The 22,190-nt window shown below is 42.8% G+C and overlaps 1 protein-coding gene across 3 annotated transcripts in view; it reads left to right on the top strand.

Moving 5' to 3' along the window:
• Positions 1 to 22,190, top strand: part of MAN2A2 (mannosidase alpha class 2A member 2) — a 218,864-nt gene that overhangs the window by 124,850 nt on the left and 71,824 nt on the right. For all 3 annotated transcript variants that reach the window (XM_073618510.1, XM_073618511.1, XM_073618512.1), the window contains exons 5-8: positions 8,462 to 8,633; positions 13,999 to 14,126; positions 14,275 to 14,448; positions 17,711 to 17,897. In XM_073618510.1, the coding sequence (XP_073474611.1) occupies positions 8,462 to 8,633; positions 13,999 to 14,126; positions 14,275 to 14,448; positions 17,711 to 17,897 (661 nt within the window). The remainder of the gene's footprint in view (positions 1 to 8,461; positions 8,634 to 13,998; positions 14,127 to 14,274; positions 14,449 to 17,710; positions 17,898 to 22,190) is intronic.

Genomic DNA, 22,190 nt, shown 5'->3' with positions numbered 1-22,190 from the left:
TGTAAACATGTGGTAATATATAGTTAAAAAGTAAATAAGTATGAAATGTATATCGTGACATGAAATACAAGATATGTTGATAGACAAGATCTAAAGTAGTGACATTGGTGTTGTCATAGAGATATACATATGTACTGCTTGCATGATATGCATAAGGTGTCCCGCAGAACAGAGGGAAAAAGGAGGGTACAAGGTAGAAGAGTGGATGAAAGAGGGAAGAGAGTGGAGGGGGAGGAGGGGAAAGCAGGGGGAGGTGAGGTGGATGATGATAGGAAAAGACAAACAGGAGAAGAAAGAAGAAAGAAAAAAGAAGGGAAAAACAGGGCCAGGGGAGAGAGAAAGAGAAAGTGAAAGGGGGGAGGGGGGGAAAGATGAAACAGAGTGAAGAGGAGGACAAATTAGTTGATGGTGTAATGAACTAGAGAAGTATTTCCGTGTGGAAAGAAAAACAGTGTAATAAAGGGAATCAATCAAAAACAGCAAGTGGGGATAGGTCCGCTGTGGAGTGCAGGTAATTATGCAAGAGTAAATGAGTAGAGTGCTTACCAAAATATGCAGCGTCCGGACTGAGTGTAGGAGAAATAGTGAGAGGGAAGTTGCCATGCTGACACCCCCAGCCTTATATCCGGACATCCGCCGGGCTCTCCGCCCCTAACGTCATGCGTCAGGTGGGGCAAAGGGGATCGTAACGCACCCGCCGCAAAGAGGCAGGCACTCGCGATCCCCAGCCCCCTTCAGGATGACACATCCCGCCCATCAAAAAGGGGGGGCCGCTGTGATGCAGACATCCCCAGGTGGGCGTGGAAAGGCATGACGCCGATGCACTGGTGGCCCCGCCCCTCCGGAAAAACCAGAGAGACGGGGACAGCTGGGGAAATGAATCCCCATTTGTGCATCGCAGCTCCCGGGGGGTAAAACAGACCGCCCAACCCGAACACGGGCGCAGTGGAGGAGCTAGGTCTACAAGTATATGGTAGATTATATAAACAATAATATAAAGATATGCTAGTAAGGGTCATGGAGGTTCAGTAGTAGCCGAACCCATGTAGCCCCTAGGATCTAGGGTCAGCATCAGACCAGGGCATTATGGTGTTTTCCACCTGGGTACAAATTTACAAGGAAAGTCTGGGAACTGACCCCTAACATAAAACACCTCCATCCCTAATATCAGAAAAAAGCAAATGAAAGTCGCCCACGGGACTTTAAATGAGGTGTAAATGGTGATCAAAGGGTAGACAAATATAAAGGTACAAGTATTTATTGAATACAGCAGCATAATCCATAATAGGGTATAGGCATGGGTGAAAAAGGTTCATAAAACAGCAACATTGCATAATAATCCTAAAACATAGCCATGAATAAATAGTAATACATATAATACAGGTATGCATAGTACATCTCTAACCCGACGCGTTTCGCGAGCTTTCCTCGCTTCATCAGGGGCTGATGTGCATAGCTGCTGTCTGTAAATACAGATAAAGTAATTAGAGTAGCGGTTATGAAGGGATACAGCAAGAAGTCAGAACCGGTCATCCCATACTTACTAGTAAAACCAAGGCTACAAACACATAACCCAAGCACAGGTCGGCGGAGAGCATCTCCCCCGGGAGCTGAAGGGGCCGAGGAACCAACCAGAGGACCGGGGCCAGGCGTGAGGGGGGGCCCGCATGGCAGAGTGAAGAGAAGAGAAGAGGGCGTGAACCCAGATTGTTCCCAAATGTACTGCAGGGCAGCTCTCTGTATGGAATGTAAACATGTGGTAATATATAGTTAAAAAGTAAATAAGTATGAAATGTATATCGTGACATGAAATACAAGATATGTTGATAGACAAGATCTAAAGTAGTGACATTGGTGTTGTCATAGAGATATACATATGTACTGCTTGCATGATATGCATAAGGTGTCCCGCAGAACAGAGGGAAAAAGGAGGGTACAAGGTAGAAGAGTGGATGAAAGAGGGAAGAGAGTGGAGGGGGAGGAGGGGAAAGCAGGGGGAGGTGAGGTGGATGATGATAGGAAAAGACAAACAGGAGAAGAAAGAAGAAAGAAAAAAGAAGGGAAAAACAGGGCCAGGGGAGAGAGAAAGAGAAAGTGAAAGGGGGGAGGGGGGGAAAGATGAAACAGAGTGAAGAGGAGGACAAATTAGTTGATGGTGTAATGAACTAGAGAAGTATTTCCGTGTGGAAAGAAAAACAGTGTAATAAAGGGAATCAATCAAAAACAGCAAGTGGGGATAGGTCCGCTGTGGAGTGCAGGTAATTATGCAAGAGTAAATGAGTAGAGTGCTTACCAAAATATGCAGCGTCCGGACTGAGTGTAGGAGAAATAGTGAGAGGGAAGTTGCCATGCTGACACCCCCAGCCTTATATCCGGACATCCGCCGGGCTCTCCGCCCCTAACGTCATGCGTCAGGTGGGGCAAAGGGGATCGTAACGCACCCGCCGCAAAGAGGCAGGCACTCGCGATCCCCAGCCCCCTTCAGGATGACACATCCCGCCCATCAAAAAGGGGGGGCCGCTGTGATGCAGACATCCCCAGGTGGGCGTGGAAAGGCATGACGCCGATGCACTGGTGGCCCCGCCCCTCCGGAAAAACCAGAGAGACGGGGACAGCTGGGGAAATGAATCCCCATTTGTGCATCGCAGCTCCCGGGGGGTGAAACAGACCGCCCAACCCGAACACGGGCGCAGTGGAGGAGCTAGGTCTACAAGTATATGGTAGATTATATAAACAATAATATAAAGATATGCTAGTAAGGGTCATGGAGGTTCAGTAGTAGCCGAACCCATGTAGCCCCTAGGATCTAGGGTCAGCATCAGACCAGGGCATTATGGTGTTTTCCACCTGGGTACAAATTTACAAGGAAAGTCTGGGAACTGACCCCTAACATAAAACACCTCCATCCCTAATATCAGAAAAAAGCAAATGAAAGTCGCCCACGGGACTTTAAATGAGGTGTAAATGGTGATCAAAGGGTAGACAAATATAACTCTTCTACCTTGTACCCTCCTTTTTCCCTCTGTTCTGCGGGACACCTTATGCATATCATGCAAGCAGTACATATGTATATCTCTATGACAACACCAATGTCACTACTTTAGATCTTGTCTATCAACATATCTTGTATTTCATGTCACGATATACATTTCATACTTATTTACTTTTTAACTATATATTACCACATGTTTACATTCCATACAGAGAGCTGCCCTGCAGTACATTTGGGAACAATCTGGGTTCACGCCCTCTTCTCTTCTCTTCACTCTGCCATGCGGGCCCCCCCTCACGCCTGGCCCCGGTCCTCTGGTTGGTTCCTCGGCCCCTTCAGCTCCCGGGGGAGATGCTCTCCGCCGACCTGTGCTTGGGTTATGTGTTTGTAGCCTTGGTTTTACTAGTAAGTATGGGATGACCGGTTCTGGCTTCTTGCTGTATCCCTTCATAACCGCTACTCTAATTACTTTATCTGTATTTACAGACAGCAGCTATGCACATCAGCCCCTGATGAAGCGAGGAAAGCTCGCGAAACGCGTCGGGTTAGAGATGTACTATGCATACCTGTATTATATGTATTACTATTTATTCATGGCTATGTTTTAGGATTATTATGCAATGTTGCTGTTTTATGAACCTTTTTCACCCATGCCTATACCCTATTATGGATTATGCTGCTGTATTCAATAAATACTTGTACCTTTATATTTGTCTACCCTTTGATCACCATTTACACCTCATTTAAAGTCCCGTGGGCGACTTTCATTTGCTTTTTTCTGATATTAGGGATGGAGGTGTTTTATGTTAGGGGTCAGTTCCCAGACTTTCCTTGTAAATTTGTACCCAGGTGGAAAACACCATAATGCCCTGGTCTGATGCTGACCCTAGATCCTAGGGGCTACATGGGTTCGGCTACTACTGAACCTCCATGACCCTTACTAGCATATCTTTATATTATTGTTTATATAATCTACCATATACTTGTAGACCTAGCTCCTCCACTGCGCCCGTGTTCGGGTTGGGCGGTCTGTTTTACCCCCCGGGAGCTGCGATGCACAAATGGGGATTCATTTCCCCAGCTGTCCCCGTCTCTCTGGTTTTTCCGGAGGGGCGGGGCCACCAGTGCATCGGCGTCATGCCTTTCCACGCCCACCTGGGGATGTCTGCATCACAGCGGCCCCCCCTTTTTGATGGGCGGGATGTGTCATCCTGAAGGGGGCTGGGGATCGCGAGTGCCTGCCTCTTTGCGGCGGGTGCGTTACGATCCCCTTTGCCCCACCTGACGCATGACGTTAGGGGCGGAGAGCCCGGCGGATGTCCGGATATAAGGCTGGGGGGTGTCAGCATGGCAACTTCCCTCTCACTATTTCTCCTACACTCAGTCCGGACGCTGCATATTTTGGTAAGCACTCTACTCATTTACTCTTGCATAATTACCTGCACTCCACAGCGGACCTATCCCCACTTGCTGTTTTTGATTGATTCCCTTTATTACACTGTTTTTCTTTCCACACGGAAATACTTCTCTAGTTCATTACACCATCAACTAATTTGTCCTCCTCTTCACTCTGTTTCATCTTTCCCCCCCTCCCCCCTTTCACTTTCTCTTTCTCTCTCCCCTGGCCCTGTTTTTCCCTTCTTTTTTCTTTCTTCTTTCTTCTCCTGTTTGTCTTTTCCTATCATCATCCACCTCACCTCCCCCTGCTTTCCCCTCCTCCCCCTCCACTCTCTTCCCTCTTTCATCCACTCTTCTACCTTGTACCCTCCTTTTTCCCTCTGTTCTGCGGGACACCTTATGCATATCATGCAAGCAGTACATATGTATATCTCTATGACAACACCAATGTCACTACTTTAGATCTTGTCTATCAACATATCTTGTATTTCATGTCACGATATACATTTCATACTTATTTACTTTTTAACTATATATTACCACATGTTTACATTCCATACAGAGAGCTGCCCTGCAGTACATTTGGGAACAATCTGGGTTCACGCCCTCTTCTCTTCTCTTCACTCTGCCATGCGGGCCCCCCCCCACGCCTGGCCCCGGTCCTCTGGTTGGTTCCTCGGCCCCTTCAGCTCCCGGGGGAGATGCTCTCCGCCGACCTGTGCTTGGGTTATGTGTTTGTAGCCTTGGTTTTACTAGTAAGTATGGGATGACCGGTTCTGGCTTCTTGCTGTATCCCTTCATAACCGCTACTCTAATTACTTTATCTGTATTTACAGACAGCAGCTATGCACATCAGCCCCTGATGAAGCGAGGAAAGCTCGCGAAACGCGTCGGGTTAGAGATGTACTATGCATACCTGTATTATATGTATTACTATTTATTCATGGCTATGTTTTAGGATTATTATGCAATGTTGCTGTTTTATGAACCTTTTTCACCCATGCCTATACCCTATTATGGATTATGCTGCTGTATTCAATAAATACTTGTACCTTTATATTTGTCTACCCTTTGATCACCATTTACACCTCATTTAAAGTCCCGTGGGCGACTTTCATTTGCTTTTTTTTAGTGTGGAGAGAAGTTAACTAGTTAGTGAAAAATAAATCTCTATAGGGTTTAGAAGTAGGGAAGGATGGGGTTGGAGAGGGATGTTAAACTATTGCTGACCTCTCCACGCAAAGCCGGGTAGCAAAATCCTATGTTTAGTTTGCAATTATATGATCCATAAAATCAACTCTTGAAAAATGATGAAAGATCCACGGAATCCAAATCCTTCTTTTTTTTTTTTTTTTTTTATGTGTGAAGTATGACACATTTTGTTTAGCTTGTATAACATCGTATGGGACCACGAAGCCCTGGCCAAGGTTTACTTGGCTGTTGTGTGAATGAGCAAAAAGCTGGAATTTGGTCTGTGGTACAGAAATTGTGGTAGATTTGATAAAGTAGTTAATGGTTAAAACTCTTTGGAACAGATCTCTTCAAAAGAAGGGAATTTCTACCTAAGATTGTTGTCGCCAGAACAAGTATCCCCAACTCGAAGATCTTCCCTCTACTGTATTCTTGTTCCGTTTAACACCTTTTTTGTGGTTTTCTTTTACCTTTATTCCTGATGGCAATGATCCAATGGAGAAAATGAGGATTCCCAACAGGGACACAGACAGCAAAGACCTGACAATCGTGCTAACTCCCTACTTTATCCAACACAAAAATGTTGGCTTTAGATGCGCTTTTCCTAGTGAAATTCTGTTTCCACATCCATTATTCTCTTATTCCACTGAATGTATACTGTGGAGGAGTTGTCACTATATATTGTTTGCATGTGATAAAGCCTTATCAGATGTTTGTTAAGCACTGCAAAATGAACGCCGACAATAAAAGCTTCCTTGCATACATATTTTTACTCCATTTATAGATGTGAATTTCAGCTCATTCAGCAACAAGTCCACAAAAAGTGGTTCTTCACATTTAAACATAAAACCGAGTAAGGTTGTATTAGACTGCAGAGAAAACATTCTGAAATACAGTTGTTAGTACAAAGGGTTAGAAGGTTTCAGACAGCTAGACAGCATACAATTTCCTAGTAACAAACAAAAGATGGTCATTCTCATGTCTAACTTCATACCAGCTAACAAAAGGATGTTATTTTCACTGAGAGAAAGAAATATCGGACTGCAAGGAGAAAGTTGACGCACTTTATGTTTAACACTTTGATGCTGGTTTTACTGTAGATCTGTGTTTGGGCCAAATATTACAGTACAGTTATTACCAGCAGCACATAATCATGCAGACACAATGGGGAATGGTTTACTAAGAGCAAATAGGCTGCTCACATTGCAAATAATTTTTCTTTAGTTTAAAGTGGTAGTAAAATTCTACCACTTGTGCCTACAGGCAAGTCTATAGTTAGGCTTACCTGTAGGTATTGTGAATATCTCCTAAACGTGCATAGTCTAGGAGATATTCAGAGTGTACGCAGCTGATGACGTTACCGCACGGGAGTGACGTCCTCTTGCCCCCCGGCCACTCATGTAGCCGGAGGACGTAAACCCAAAAGGAAGACTGGGGGGGGGGGGGATGTCAGCCCTCATCAGCAGTGACAGTGTGGCACTGGAGGGCTTCGTTGTAAGGTAAGTCTCTCATGATGTGCTAGTATGCGATGCAAACTAGCACATTATGACATTGCCCTGCAGGGGATTTTTTTTTCCATCCACTGCAGTTTACTACTCCTTTAATGAATGAGGCTCTGCTGACTTCCATCCAGTCACGTGCAAGCAAAAATACAGTTTTTCAATTTCCTTGCATGTATTTGGGGTTTTTTTTTTGCAAAGTGAATTTTCACCACATTCACTAAGCTAAGGGAAAATTTCCTTGCAAGCCGTGTATTTGCCTTTAGTACAGTGGTTCTCAACTCCAGTCCTCAGGACCCACCAACAGGCCAGATTTTAAGTATTACCTTGGGGAGTTGCAGACTAGAATACTGCAATCACTGAGCAGCAAGTGATATCACCTGTGATGTATTTCAGCTATCTTGCAAACCTGGCCTGTTGGTGGGTCCTGAGGACTGGAGTTGAGAACCACTGCTTTAGTAAATCAAACCCCAGTATGCTTTGTGTCTCTTCTTGTCAGCTCCCAACTGTCCCTAATTTGGAGCAATGTCCCTCTGTCCCTCATTCCTCCTCATTTGTCCCTCATTTTGGTCTCATCTATATATAGATGTATATAAAATGCACTTTTTATCTATCAAAAAGTGTTTCTCAGGGCTAAACCTGTCATCTGGTTTCTAAATTGCTGCACTTGTAAATTCCAAAATCCAGTATAAAGGAACAGTAGTGGTAAAAAAAAGCACTTGTGGGTTTAACCAGTCTTGTTTTTTTTACAATTCTCCTTTAAGGGGGCGTGGCAAGGGGTGTGTCCTATGCCTGCATACTTTTGCTGATAGGTGTCCCTCATTCCCATCTCAAAAATTTGGGAGGTATGTCTTGTGACAGCATGGATTAGTATGTGCAATGTGTAGGGTGGTTAGATTAACTCGTCCCCTTTCACTGCTCAGGCCAGCCTGCATCCTAATCAATTCCCTGCAATCATCCGGATGCCAAGACGTTGAAGTCTGTTCTTGTTCCACTATAGTCCACCATCCAAATAACAGGTCACACACCGAATAGGTTAAACTCCAGCCAAGGCTTATTGGAATGACCACACACTCCATGCTCCTACCCAAAGTCATGCCCCCAACATGTTTCCCTATAATTAAGCCCTGCTATGGATGAAACATTTTGGGGGCATGGCTTTGAGTGGGAGTGAACGGTGTGTAATAAACGTTGGCTGGAGTTGAACTTCATCGGTGTGCTGCCCATTATTTGGACTGTGTAGGAAAGTGTTCTAAAGGATTTACTTTTATCTTATTAAAGGTTTCAGTTTGTGATTGGAAAATAACCGTCAAATTGATTGGGGAACTTTTTGAGTTTATGATCAAGTAATTTGATACCAGTAATATGATTTGCTTCACAGGTTGGATAAAAACATTTGATAAATATTACTATGACCAGACTCAGCATATCCTAAACAATATGGTAGTCAAACTGCAAGAGGATCCACGTCGAAGATTCATCTGGTCAGAGATTTCCTTCTTTTCAAAGTGGTGGGATAACATCAATTCCCAGAAGAGGGCAGCAGTGCGAAGGTAGTGTTAAGGGTTCCTACCCTAAATTTAGCCTTTGGTATATATCTAGCCTAGACAAGTTTGTGTGTGTGTGTGTGTGTGTGCGCGTGTGTACCCTGCTTCTTTCCTTGTGTCATAGGGGGGTAAAGTATCTGTAGGTTTGTCCGCAGTTTTTTGGTCATGCTTTTTTCAGTTTTGGATGGAACTGGCTAGGATTACAAAAAAAACAAAACAAACAATTATACTCATGTGGATGCAGCAGTGATCCCCTGCTGGCTCTGCAGTGAGAACTGAGTGATCAAACACCGCTGATCACTCAGTTCTCCCCCACAGCTCAATGAAGCATTGGGCTGTGGAGGGGGGCAGGAGGGGCTGGCTCATGCTCTCAGCTGATTGCTAAGCCAGGTGCGCCATCTGGGTAGATCCCGACCATATGGTTGGGGTCTTTCCCAAGCCTGGACCAGCTGAGTGACATCAACAGAGAGTGAACTTTAGCCCACTATTGCCTGAAAAACAGGTCACAGGAGAGCAGAACGAACTGCACTCCTGTGATCCATAGGAGTATGGCCAAAAAAGCTTCATACTTCTCCTTTGTTCCCCCTCCAATTCTTTACTATTCTATGGGACCCCAGGCAAAGAGATCTCCCTCCTTTCCAGCTGTGTCAGTTTCTGGCTCTTCTCAGGACCAAGCTGCTTATGTCCTCCACAAAAGCTAATTTGCCATTTATTGTTACAGGCAACCTACTAAAGGAAAAGAGACATGAAAATATTGCAAACATTCTCTAGCATTTGTGTGTGTCCTTTTGTTTTTTTGTCTGCTGCTCAGAGCGAATATATAGGGAGACCAAAACTAGAGAAAAAGTTGGAATATATAGGCCGGGGGGGGGGGGTTGACAGATGATGCTTGCGATATGTCCTACACAGCAGGCTAGATGATATTATAATCTACATATGTGAATTCTTGAAACTTAGAGGAGTTCCAGCCTGTAAAAAAAAAAAAAAAGATTAAAAGTCAGCAGCTACAAATGCTGTAGCTGCTGACTTTTAATATGAGGGCACTTACCTGTCCAGGGATCCCGCGATGTCTGTACCCCAAGCCGATCCATCCATCGGCTCCGGGTGCAGGCGCTGGCATCCTCACTAAGAGAAACAAGAAGTGAGGCCTTGTGGCTTCACTGCCTGTTTCCTCCTGCGCATGTGTGAGTTGCGCTGTGCTTTCTGAATGATCCCACTGTCTTCTGGGACCTGTGTGTCTCCCAGAAGGCAGCGCGGGGGGCACAAATTTCGTAGATTGTTGTGCGGCAACCTTACCCGGAAGTGGGAGTTAGGTACCTGGTTTTGACAGGTATCTGCCCCCCTTCCCGAAAGGTGCCAAATGTGGCGGGGGGGGGGGGAGCAAACCAGCGGAGCTTCCCCTTTTTGGTGGAGCTCCACTTTGAATACTGTCATTTTTTTTCTTAGAGGATTACTGCACTACACTAATGCAGCCGGATAAAGCTTAACTTTGACGAAACGCATTAGGCTCTTTCTTTCATTGGATTTATCAAGCAAGAGCATTGTAATCATTTTATGTACAGTTGATTAACCACCATAAACTAATGCTGTTATTAAATTTTCTGTTTTTGAAGATTATGTATAATAAAAATTTGCATTTTATTCAAGACCCCTTGTCTGGCCTATATAGCCCGACCTTTTCTCTAGTTTTGGTTTATGTATAATATATATGTTAATATATATTTCAAAATATAGAATACACTTCTGCAAGCTTCCAGAAGCAATGGAAAGTTTGGCCCTGAGTAGCGAAGAAGTACTGGTGGCAGGTGGAGCTGTCCCTAATAGGATCCAGCAGAACCATATTGAACCAAATAGTGGAACGTGTAGAATGCATTGATTTAAGACCATGCAACAGACAAAGCATGCCAGACACTTCTGTCATGGAAGATCTGCAGTTCTTTAGGAAATATATATGGTAATTGGGTAGTCATAGGACTTGTATTCCTGTTGATGCAGTAAATACAGTGGATATAAAAAGTCTACACACCCCTGTTTAAAATGTCAGATTTCTGTGATGTAAAAAATGAAACAAAAATAAATTTTCAATAACTTTTCCACATTTTTAATGTGACATGTAAACTGTAAAACTCAATTGAAAAACAAACTGAAATCTTTTAGAGATAAAAAGCAATTTCCATAAAGGCATGGAGGAGCACGTTTGGGGTGGAGGAATTTGATTGACCTGTTCAGAGTCCTGACTTTAACCCGATAGAACACCTTTGAGGTAAATTAGAGCACGAACTGCGAGCCAGGCCTTCTCTCAAACATCAGTGCCTGACCTCACAAATGCGCTTCTGGAAGAATGGTCAAACATTGCCATAGACACACTCCTAAACCTTGTGGACAGCCTTCCCAGAAGATTTGCAGCTGTTATAGCTGGGTGGGCCAACTCCGTATTGAACCCTACGGACTAAAACTAGGATGCCATTAGGCAGGCGTCCCAATACTTTTGGTATTATTCTCTGTGTTTGTGTGTGTGTGTGTATGTATGTATGTGTGTGTGTGTGTGTGTGTGTGTGTGTGTGTGTGTGTGTGTGTGTGTAAATATATATATTAATATTACTATTACAGTATCTCACAAAAGTGAGTACACCCCTCACATTTTTCATTTTTGTAAATATTTTATTCTGTCTTTTCATGTGAAAACACTGAAGAAATGACACTTTGCTACAATGTAAAGTAGTGAGTGTACAGCTTGTATAACAGTGTAGATTTGCTGTCCCCTAAAAATAACTCAGCACGCAGCCATTAATGTGTAAACCGCTGGCATTCATGGTTCTCTCAGTGAACTGTAGCTCCCCAGTGTCGGCAGCACTCATGCAGCCCCAGACTATGACACTCCCACCACCAGGCAAGGCACACTTGTCTTTGTACTCCTCACCTTGTTGCCACCACACACGCTTGTCACCATCTGAAGCAAATAAGTTTGTCTTGATCTCATCAGACCACAGGACATGGTTCCAGTAATCCATGTCCTTAGTCTGCTTGTCTTCAGCAAACTGCAGGCTTTCTTGTGCATCATCTTTTGACAACATCCATGCAGTCCAATTTGATGCCGTGTGCGGCATATGGTCTGAGCACTGACAGGCTGGGGCTTGGATGTAAGGGGGCAGGGAGGTCCATCATGGTTTCTTGCACCAGGGCCCTGAAGGTTCTAGTTAGGCCTCTGGTGAGAGCAATGACACCAAATTTAACACACCTGCTCCCCATTCACAACTGAGACCTTGTAACACTAACAAGTCACATGATACCAGGGAGGGAAAATGGCTAATTGGGCCAATTTGGACATTTTCACTTAGGGGTGTACTCACTTTTGTTGCCAGCGGTTTAGACATTAAGGGCTGTGTGTTGAGTTATTTTGAGTGGAAAGCAAATTGACACTGTTATACAAGCTGTACACTCACTACTTTACATTGTAGCAAAGTGTCAATTATTCAGTGTTGTCACATGAAAAGATAAAATAAAATAAAATATTTACAAAAATGTGAGGGGTGTACTCGCTTTTGTGAGATATTGTATATCGGGTAAAATAAGTATTGAACACATTACCATTTTTCTGGGTAAATATATTTCTAAAGGTGCTATTGACATGGAATTTGCACCACATGCCGGTAACAACCCATGCAATCTATACATCAAGAAACCAAAACAAATATGTTCAAAAATTACTTTATGTGTAATAAAATGGAATGACACAGGGAAAAAGTATTGAACACATGAAGAAAGGGAGATGCAAAAAGGCACGAAAAGCCAAGACACCAGCTGAAATCTATCAGTAATTAGAAAGCAATCCTACCCCTTGTCAGAGCTAATTAATATCCGCCGTTTCTTTCTCAACTGATGACCTATAAAAAGGTTGTCTCTTTACCAAGATGTCACACAAGAAACATCTCATGATGGGTAAAAGCAAAGGGCTCTCTCAAGACCTTTGCAACCTTATTGTTGCATAACATACTAATGGCATTGGTTTTAGAAGGATTTCTAGACTTCTGAATGTTCCAGTGAGCACTGTTGGGGCCATAATCCGGAAATGGACAGATCATTTCACCATAAACCTGCCTGAACCAGGTGCTCCTTGCAAGATTTCTGTCAGAGGAATGAAAAGGAATTATCAGAAGAGTCGTCCAAAAGCCAAGGACCACTTGTGGAGAGTTTCAGAAAGGCCTGGAATTAGCAGGTACAATTGTTTCCAAGAAAACAATAAGTAATGCACTCAACCACCATGGTACGATCACCACGCAAGACTCCATTGCTGAAGAAAACGCATGTTGAAGCTTGTTTAATGTTTGCTGCATAGCATTTAGACAAGCCTGTGAAATACTGGGAGAATATAATCAGATGGGACCAAAATTGAACTATTTGAATGCCATAATACACACCATGTTTGGAGGTCAAATGGCACTGCACATCACCAAACCCCCCCATACCAACAGTGGCGTTTGAATGTGGGAACATCATGGTGTGGTTTTGTTTTTCAGCATACTGTACTGGCAAACTTCATATCATTGAAGGAAGGATGAATGGAAAAATGTACCAAGACATTCTTGATAAAAATCTGCTGCCATTTACCAGATGATGACAATGAACCGAGGGTGGACATTTCAGCAAGACAATGATCCCAAACACAAAGCCAAGGAAACTATCTCAATTGGTTTAAAAAGGAAAGGAAAGCTGCTAGAATGGCCCAGCCAATCACCTGTCTTGAATCCAATAGAAAATCTTCGGAAAGAACTAAAGATCAGAGTTAATAGAAGAGGCCCACAGAACCTTTAAGATATGAAGACTGTGGAAGAATGGGCCAAAATTGCACCTGAGCAATGCATGTGACTAGTTTCTCCATACAGGAGGCCTCTTAAAGCTGTCATTGCCTGCAAGATTTTGTACAAAATATTAAATAAATTTCAGTTAGCGTGTTCAATACTTGTTCCCCATGCCATTTCATTTTATTACACATAACTTTATTTCTGAATGTATTTGTTTTGGTTTCTTTGTATGTATAGATTGCATGGGTTGGTACCGACAAGTGTTGAAAGTTTCATGTCAATAGCGCCTTTAGAAATATGTTTACCTAAAAAAAAAAAATGGTAACATATTCAATACTTAGTTTACCCACTGTGTGTGTATATATATATGTGTGTGTGTGTATATGTATATATGTGTGTGTGTGTGTGTGTGTATGTGTATATATGTGTGTATGTATATATATATATATATATATATATAAATATAATAAAATATATTCTATTTTACTTAATATAAATGTATATTTACTTGATGCTTTATTTGTTGAAGCATGCCCAGTCTTGTTGATCTGCGTGTTTCCTCTCCAAAGGTTAGTTGCTAATGGCCAACTGGAGATGACAACTGGTGGCTGGGTGATGCCTGATGAAGCCAATACTCATTACTTTGCCATAATCGACCAGATGATTGAAGGCCACCAATGGCTGAAGAAAAACATTGGTATGGAAACCATTTTGTTTGAATAGGTTTGGGTTAGAGGGCAGCAATGTTTCTGCAGTTACTAATGAACAATGAACCTTATTACCCAAATAACTTTAGCTTAATAAAGACATTTTCTGTTAATTGGATCCTTTCTTTCTCTTGAAAGGTGTTAACCCAAAGTCAGGATGGGCGGTGGATCCTTTTGGGCACAGCTCCACCATGCCATACCTTCTAAAACGCTCCAATATAACCAGCATGCTGATTCAGAGAGTGCATTACTCCATCAAGAAGCATTTTGCAGCCACTCGAAGTCTGGAGTTTATGTGGAGACAGACGTGGGGTATGGAAACGAGAGGTTTTTGGCACTTCTCCTGAATGTGTGGGTTTGAAGGTTTCTGCTGAGGTTATCAAATGTGCTTCCAGCCAGTCTGTCGTCAAGTGCACATCTGCAGCATCCTGTATGGCAGTTTCCTTTTTTTTTTTATAGTTACTGTCTGTAAAAATCAGATGATTGGGAGCTCCCATCAAAAGCTCAGCTGCATCATTAAATGTGCTGATCTCGGTATTCCCTTCTTTGCCTTTCTTCTTTGTGTGGCGTTATCCCTTTTTTGTTTCTGATCTTAAAATAATTTTGGTAAATTGACTAAACAATTAATAATTTGCGGCTACATGCAGAATATTTAATGTTCACTTATTAAATGTGCTTATGTTGCATACCTTCTGGGTGTAGAGCTACTCCGGTAATTGCACTTGTTTTCTTACACTTATGCATGTCTACGTTTGCTCGTGCCTACACACCCAATTGGGAGATTGATGATAATGCCCAGAAATGTGCACGTGGTGTATGTTTTTACTTTACTAGCTGTTACTAACAGCCTTGGGCACAGTGAAGTGCCTGGGGGGCAGATTGTAAGCCCTGTCAGTTTCTCAAACAGACTGTAAAAGTAATTACAGCACAAATTAAATATTCCATTTAAGTACCCCAATTTAATCAGAGAAGTTTGTTAGAATTTTTGGTAAATGGCCTTATTCAGTGACCAGTTCAAGAAACAAAACATCAAGTCATTTATATAAACCAATCAAAATGTACTATTTGGAAGTCAGACAGGATTGATTTCACTTGGGTGCTTGGGGGGAGGGGGGGGGGATTTACTAAAACTGGAGCACACAGAATCTGGTGCAGCTGTGCATAGTAACCAGCTTCAGCTTCTAGATTTTATTGTCAAAGATTAAAGAAGAACTATAGGCAAAACTTTTTTTCCCATTTTGGATGTATGGTAGGGTTATAACCCCTGTTGAGTTTTTTTTTTCTTCGCCATCTGTGTCCTATTGGGGAGATTTATCTTCACTTCCTGTCAAATAGCCAAAACAGGAAGTGAGAGGAAATTAAGGGAATCCTTTGGGGCCCCCCAGGTCACCAGAACTAGTGTCCCCATTGGAAGATTTGTCCTCTATTACTTTTCTGAGGACTATGCAAAATTTGGGATTTTCCTTTACTTTCACTTTCAATGATAATGGTAAACAGGACAAATGGAGAGGATAAATCCCCTAACAGGGGCACATACCACAATAGAAAACTAATGGGTATTCTAAACCCTGTCCACTCTACCCAAAACTAAAAAAGTTTTGCTTTTAGTTATACTTTAATTGAACAAGCTGAAGTTAGAAGCTGATTTTTTTCTATGATAAATAAAGGAAAAATCTTGCGAGCCACAATAATCCAATGCCCAGTGAAAAAACAACTTAAATCAAAAAACCAAGCTGCAAACGCAGATCACGTATTCATGGCCGTGCAGTAAACATAAATCAAAAATTGCGCTGCGCTTAGGTGTGTATCATATGTGACTGTTCACTATAGTGATACCGTAAACAATAAAAATAGGAAATATCTCTAATTCCTCCTAGGTGTGATGTGCAAATAATTAGGTTATCTCAACATATACTATATGCACATAGAATAAATAAACAAACTAATCACAAGTGAAAATAACACCTAATGGTGAATGCTCTGCATAAATAAATAAACAATACAAACATGCAATATTTGCAATGCTTCACACACAGTGTAACATGCAATACTAAATACATTCATATGAGTGACAAGTGATTCTTAAATAAAGCAATGTAAATAGTGAAAAATCATCCAGAAAAAACTTCATATAACAGTGTTCAGAAATAATTCCCAGAAAGAGATTCTGTGCATAGCGTGTTCAAATGGTAAAATAAATGTCCGAATTATCCAACGTGCTGAGTCCAGGTGTCACAAAACATGCCGTGATGTGCCTCAGTGACCCCCCAAAGTGGTTGCGCTCACCTTAGAGCGTGTGACACAGTGTTCAGCTGCGTCAAATCACGCTGTGGAGCCACCCCCGGGCTCTGTGTAGCTAGCAAGATACGACCTCCAATCAGGCTCTCTATGGCTCCATAGACTATTATCGGTATTATTCATCAATTCCTCGATAGATCCTCCTCAGCTTTCGGCGCAAAGGCTTTTTCCTGTCTCCTCTATGTACTGCTGCACCAGATTCTGTGTGCTCCAGTTTTAGTAAATCAGTGTCTGCAAATGTATTAAAGGATAAGTTCACCTTTGTAAAAAATAAAATAAATGCACATCTTTTTGCAGATAAACAAATGTGCATTTATTTTGTTTTATTTTTTTACTGGGAGCTGCAAAGCATTGCACCCATCATCATATCGCAAATACACGACTCCTGCACATTGTATGTAAATTGTCTGCTTGTTTTTGAAGAAACAATGAACTAATTAGAGTGCTCAACAGCATCCTAGTGGTTCACTGGAAACTACAAGCTGGCAGCCGCAAAGGATGCCGGTACTTGTAGTTCTCCCATTCTCAGAACTCTGTGAATGAATGAAGCAGCCAGGTGGGCGGAGCCCCGCACGGCTGCGTTTTTTTTTTTTTTTGTTTTTTTTTAATTGTGACAGTGAGTTTGGGGAGAAGATTCCCGACTCGCAGTCATTAGAGGCGGCGGGTTGGGGAGCGGCTGCAGCAGTGAGAACATGTTACGTGTTCCACCCTAAAAAAAAAAAAATGGCTTCCCAACATGTTCCCAGAGGTAAACTTATCCTCCAAAACAGCAAAATTTCATTGTCAATTTGTAAACCCTAAGATAAAATCTGGTTGTGTGTGGACAGCTCTGCATATCTTGTGTGTATGAATTTGTGTTAAGTAACAAGCTGAATTTATACCCTTTTTAAGATTTTCTGTTTTGTAAATCCTCATGCTGCCTTCTTTTCAAGGTGCATGTGAGAACAGCAGGTTCCTCTTCAACAAACACTGCAGGCACAATTTATTTTTCTATAGTGAAAGGCAGCTTAACAAATGCTTCACTGAACACTTGAATGTATTGAGGCGTTTAGCTCGATCTACTCTTTGAGGCCTGGAGTCAAGGCAGTGCTCAGCAGACACAAAGAAACACGCTGGCTGCTGTCCTTTAAGACAATCTATGGGAGCCTTATAGTTTAAGGGTTATAAATATATTTATTAAATATTCTACACTGCTATTGGATGGGGTGGCATAAACATCATATGTATTTGATTGTTAAAAAGCCTAAATAGTTTCCTTTTATGGTATTGTTTTCAGATCCAGATTCCGACACTGACATCTTCTGCCACATGATGCCATTTTATAGCTATGATGTCCCGCACACATGCGGCCCTGATCCCAAGATCTGCTGCCAGTTTGATTTCAGGCGCTTGCCTGGAGGTAGAATCAATTGTCCATGGAAATCACCACCAAGAGCAATCACAGACTCAAATGTGGCTGAACGGTAGGTGAAAGACACGAAATCTGTAGTTTGCATGTACTTTATAGCTACACACTGGCCTTTATTTAAAGGATAAGTGCATCTTTTAACAAAAAATCATGAATGCACATTTTTTTGCAGGTAGGAAATGTGCATTTACTATATTTTGTTTTAGGAGCATAGAAAGCATTGCACCAGCGATTTAATGCACATCTCTGATGCCATGCAGGTCTCCTGCAGACTGTCAGTGTAGGCCCTCTGCCGCACATCATATGGACAGACAGTTTTACACTGACAGGAAGAATCAATGAACTACCACAGTGCTCAACATGGCCGTGGTAGTTTGAGAGCTACAAGCCGACAGCCACAAACGCTGTCGGTACTTGTAATTTATTGATTCACAGGGATCTGTGAATCAATGACGCGTTCATTTGGGCGGAGCCACGCACGGCTGCACTCTCTTTGAACTGTGGCAGCAAGTATGGGGAGAAGGTCCAAGGCTCCCTGCTCAAGGAGTGGGGGGGGGGGGGGGGGCAAGACGTCTGATGCTGAACTCGTTACAGGGTCCAAACACTTTTAAGGCAAGCCCTTGCACTACAGTACATAGTTACATATTTAGGTTGTAGAAAGATACAAGTCCATCTGGTTCAACCAATTAAAAAAAAATCCCATATACACAATCCTATAACCATAGTTGATCCAGAGGAAGGTGAAAAACCCCAGCAAACCATGATCCAATTTGCTACAGCAGGGGAAAAAAAATTTCCTTTCCCGATCCCCCGAGAGGCAATCGGATATTCCCTGTATCAACTTTACCTATAAATGTCACTACCCAGTTATATTCTGTACAGTGAGGGGATTTGGTCCCCTGCTGATTTTGTACATTTGCCCACTGACAAAGAAATGATCAGTCTAAAATTTTAACGGTAGGTTTATTTCAACAGTGAGAGACAGAATAACAGCAAAAATATCCAGAAAAACGCATTTCAAAAAAGTTATACATTGAATTCCATTTTAATGAGTGAAATAAGTATTTGACCCCTTCACAAACGTGACTTAGTACTTGGTGGCAAAACCCTTGTTGGCAATCGGAGGCCAGACATTTTCTTGTAGTTGGCCACCAGGTTTGCACACATCTCAGGAGGGATTTTGTCCCACTCCTCTTTGCAGATCCTCTCTAAGTCATTAACCACTTCAGCCCCAGAAGATTTTACCCCCTTCCTGACCAAGCCATTTTTTGCGATATATCACTGCGTCGCTTTAACTGACAATTGCGCGGTCATGCGACGTTGTACCCAAACGTGGTGTCCTTTTTTTATCCGCAAATAAAGCTTTCTTTTGGTGGTATTTGATCACCTCTGCTGTTTTTATTTTTTGCGCTATAAACTGAAAAAGAGTGACAATCTTGGGGAAAAAAAAAAATTTTTACTTTCTGCTATAATACATATCCAAAAAGCAAATGTATTTATCAGTTTAGGTCAATATGTATTCTGCTACATATTTTTGTTAAAAAAAAAAAATCGTATACTGATTGGTTTGTGCAAACGTTATAGCGTCTACAAAATGGATCAATTTTTAAAAAGCCCATAAATCATGAAAAGATTTATGGACTTTTAAAAAAAAAAAAAATTATTGTTAACTGGTAATGGCGGCGCTCTGCAATTTTTAGCAGGACTGCGATAGACAAATCTGACCCCAAGTGACACTTTTTGGGGACCAGTGACACCAATACAGTGATCATTGCTTTAAAAATGCACTGATCACTGTAAAAATGGCACTGGCAGGGAAGGGGTTAACACTAGGGGGCGATCAAGGAACTGTGTTCCCTGGGAGGTGTTTCTAACTGTATGGGGGATGGACTGCCTGGGATCGCTGTTCCTGATCACTGGGAACAGCTGATCTCTCTCTCCTCCCCTTTGCCGCAGTATATATGCGGAAGGCGGTCAGCAAGTGCTTAAGATTTTGAGGCTGACGTCTGGTAACTCGAACCTTCAGCTCTCTCCAAATATTTTCTATGGGATTAAGGTCTGGAGACTGGCTAAGCCACTCTAGGACCTTAATGAGCTGCTTCTTGAGCCACTCCTTTGTTGCCTTGGCTGTGTGTTTTGGATCATTGACATGCTGGAATACCCATCCATGACCCATTGTCAATGGCCTGGCTGAGGGAAGGAGGTCATCACCCAAGATTTGACGGTGCATCGCCCCATGCATTGTCCCTTTTTGAAGTGGTGAAGTTGCCCTGTCCCCCTCCAAACAAGGCGAGTTGAGTTGATGCCAAAAAGCTTGATTTTGGTCTCATCTGACCACAATACTTTCACCCAGTTCTCCGAATCATTCAGATGTTCATTAGCAAACTTCAGATGGGCCTGTAACAGTGCTGTATTCTGACCAAGGCCTACAAGGCCCAGGCCTAGGGCGGCACTTTGCAGGGGTTGACCCCACACAAAAAAAGCCCAGCTCCTCCGGAGTCAGTCCATTCATTGCCGGAGGTTGCTGGCTGCAGCGTCTCTGCTTACAATTCCCCCCTCCCCTCTGCACAGACAGGAGAGCAGAGAGAGAGAACTGATCAGCCTCCTATGTTGTGACTCCAGGGTGGAGCCTCTAGATCGGTCGGATTGTGGATTCAGCTGGCAGACCTAGCTACATTCTGCATGTCCTGGAGGGAGTGAAAGTGAGATAGGAGCCTCCTCACTGTCTCATCTTACAAACCCCACACCTCTGCTTTCACTTTTTCTTCTATCTCCTGTTATCTGAAATAGGGACAACTTTCTGATAATTAACCCTCTGTGTCCTTGGTGCTAGGGGTGGACTGTGCTTTTCTTCTCTGCATCAATGGACACATGTACACTGCTGATTACATATATGATTAACTCTTTACAGATCAACATCTGCAGGCTGGTGCTTCTGGAATCAATGGCATTTAACACCTTAGGCTACTTTCACACTGAGTCCCTTTACAGACGCTATATCTCTAAAAATATCGCCTGCAAAGTGCCTCTCCTGTCACTCCAATGTGAAAGCCTGAGTACTTTCACACTGGAGCGGTGCACTGGCGGACGCTCCAAAAAGTCCTGCAAGCAGCTTCTTTGAGGCGCTCTAGGAGCGGTGTATATATCGCTCCTAAAGCGCCCCTGCCCATTGAAATCAATGGGCTGCGCCGGCAAAGTGCCTCAGCAGCAGCGCTTTCTGGGCGCTTTTAACCCTTTTTCGGCCGCTAGCGGGGGTTAAAAGCGGCCCGCTAGCTGCTGAAAGGCGCCACAAAAACTGTGGCAAAGCGACGCTAAAAATAGCAGTGCTTTACCGCTGACGTCCCAGTGTGAAAGTGCCTTTAGTGTTTGCTTGTATATATGTGGTAACCTTTCATAGCTACCTGTATGGCTAATGCTGCCTTCTAACATATGAGGAAAAGTGTCATTTCTGATCATAGATCAGTCTGAATTTATTACCCATTCTGCTGACTACATTAAGCCTAGCTTCACACTGATGCGGGTTAGAAATCGAGTGGGTTCAGCTGAACACGCACGATTTTAAACTGCCAATGCAGTCCGACTTCGGGGGCGATTTGACAGACATCTGTGCGGGTTCATGCACAGATGTCTATACAAATTGCACCTGAAGTCATCAAACGTATTACAGGAATACTTTTGGGAATCATTGCAGCGCTGCAAAGTCGGCGTTGTACCAATTCAGACAGTGCCATTGCTGCCAAATTGGCCCGATGTGAACAGGTGCTTAAAGAGGAACTGCAGTCTGCTCACATAATTTGGTATGATTACAATGCAATTGGAGACCCTTATTGGGTACTGATGAAGCTGTGCTGATGGGCACTGGTGAGGGGGCATTGATGGGCACTGGTGAGGCTGCACTGATGAGGCTGCATTGATGGGCACTGGTGAGGCTGGGCACTGTCGAGGCTGCGCTGATGAGCACTGGTGAGCAGTGTTCATTTTGGCAGCAAATTTCCATTTAGTTTTAGTCTTAGGACTAAAATGGCATTTTAGTTTTAGTCTTCTGCTATTGTTTTAGCTTTAGTCGTATTTAGTCGACTAAATCTCCAGTATATTTTAGTCGTCTAAAATCTAATGGGTGTAATTCAATTGTAATGCATTAGTTAGCAATTCTCTACAATTTGCAAACTCATTATATACTGCTGGAGTGAAAAAATCTAATATGTTATTTATTATTACATTGAGGTATGAACATGCACTACAGACCAGTGTTAATTTTGAAGTCAAATTTCAATTTAGTTTTAGTTTTAGTCTTAGTCTTTTGACTAAAATGGCATTAGTCATTTTAGTCGACAAAATTAACACTGCT

This window comes from Aquarana catesbeiana, linkage group LG03 (assembly GCF_042186555.1).
Source record: "Aquarana catesbeiana isolate 2022-GZ linkage group LG03, ASM4218655v1, whole genome shotgun sequence".
Taxonomy (NCBI): Eukaryota; Metazoa; Chordata; class Amphibia; order Anura; family Ranidae; genus Aquarana; species Aquarana catesbeiana.
This window is presented reverse-complemented; position numbering and strand designations above follow the sequence as displayed.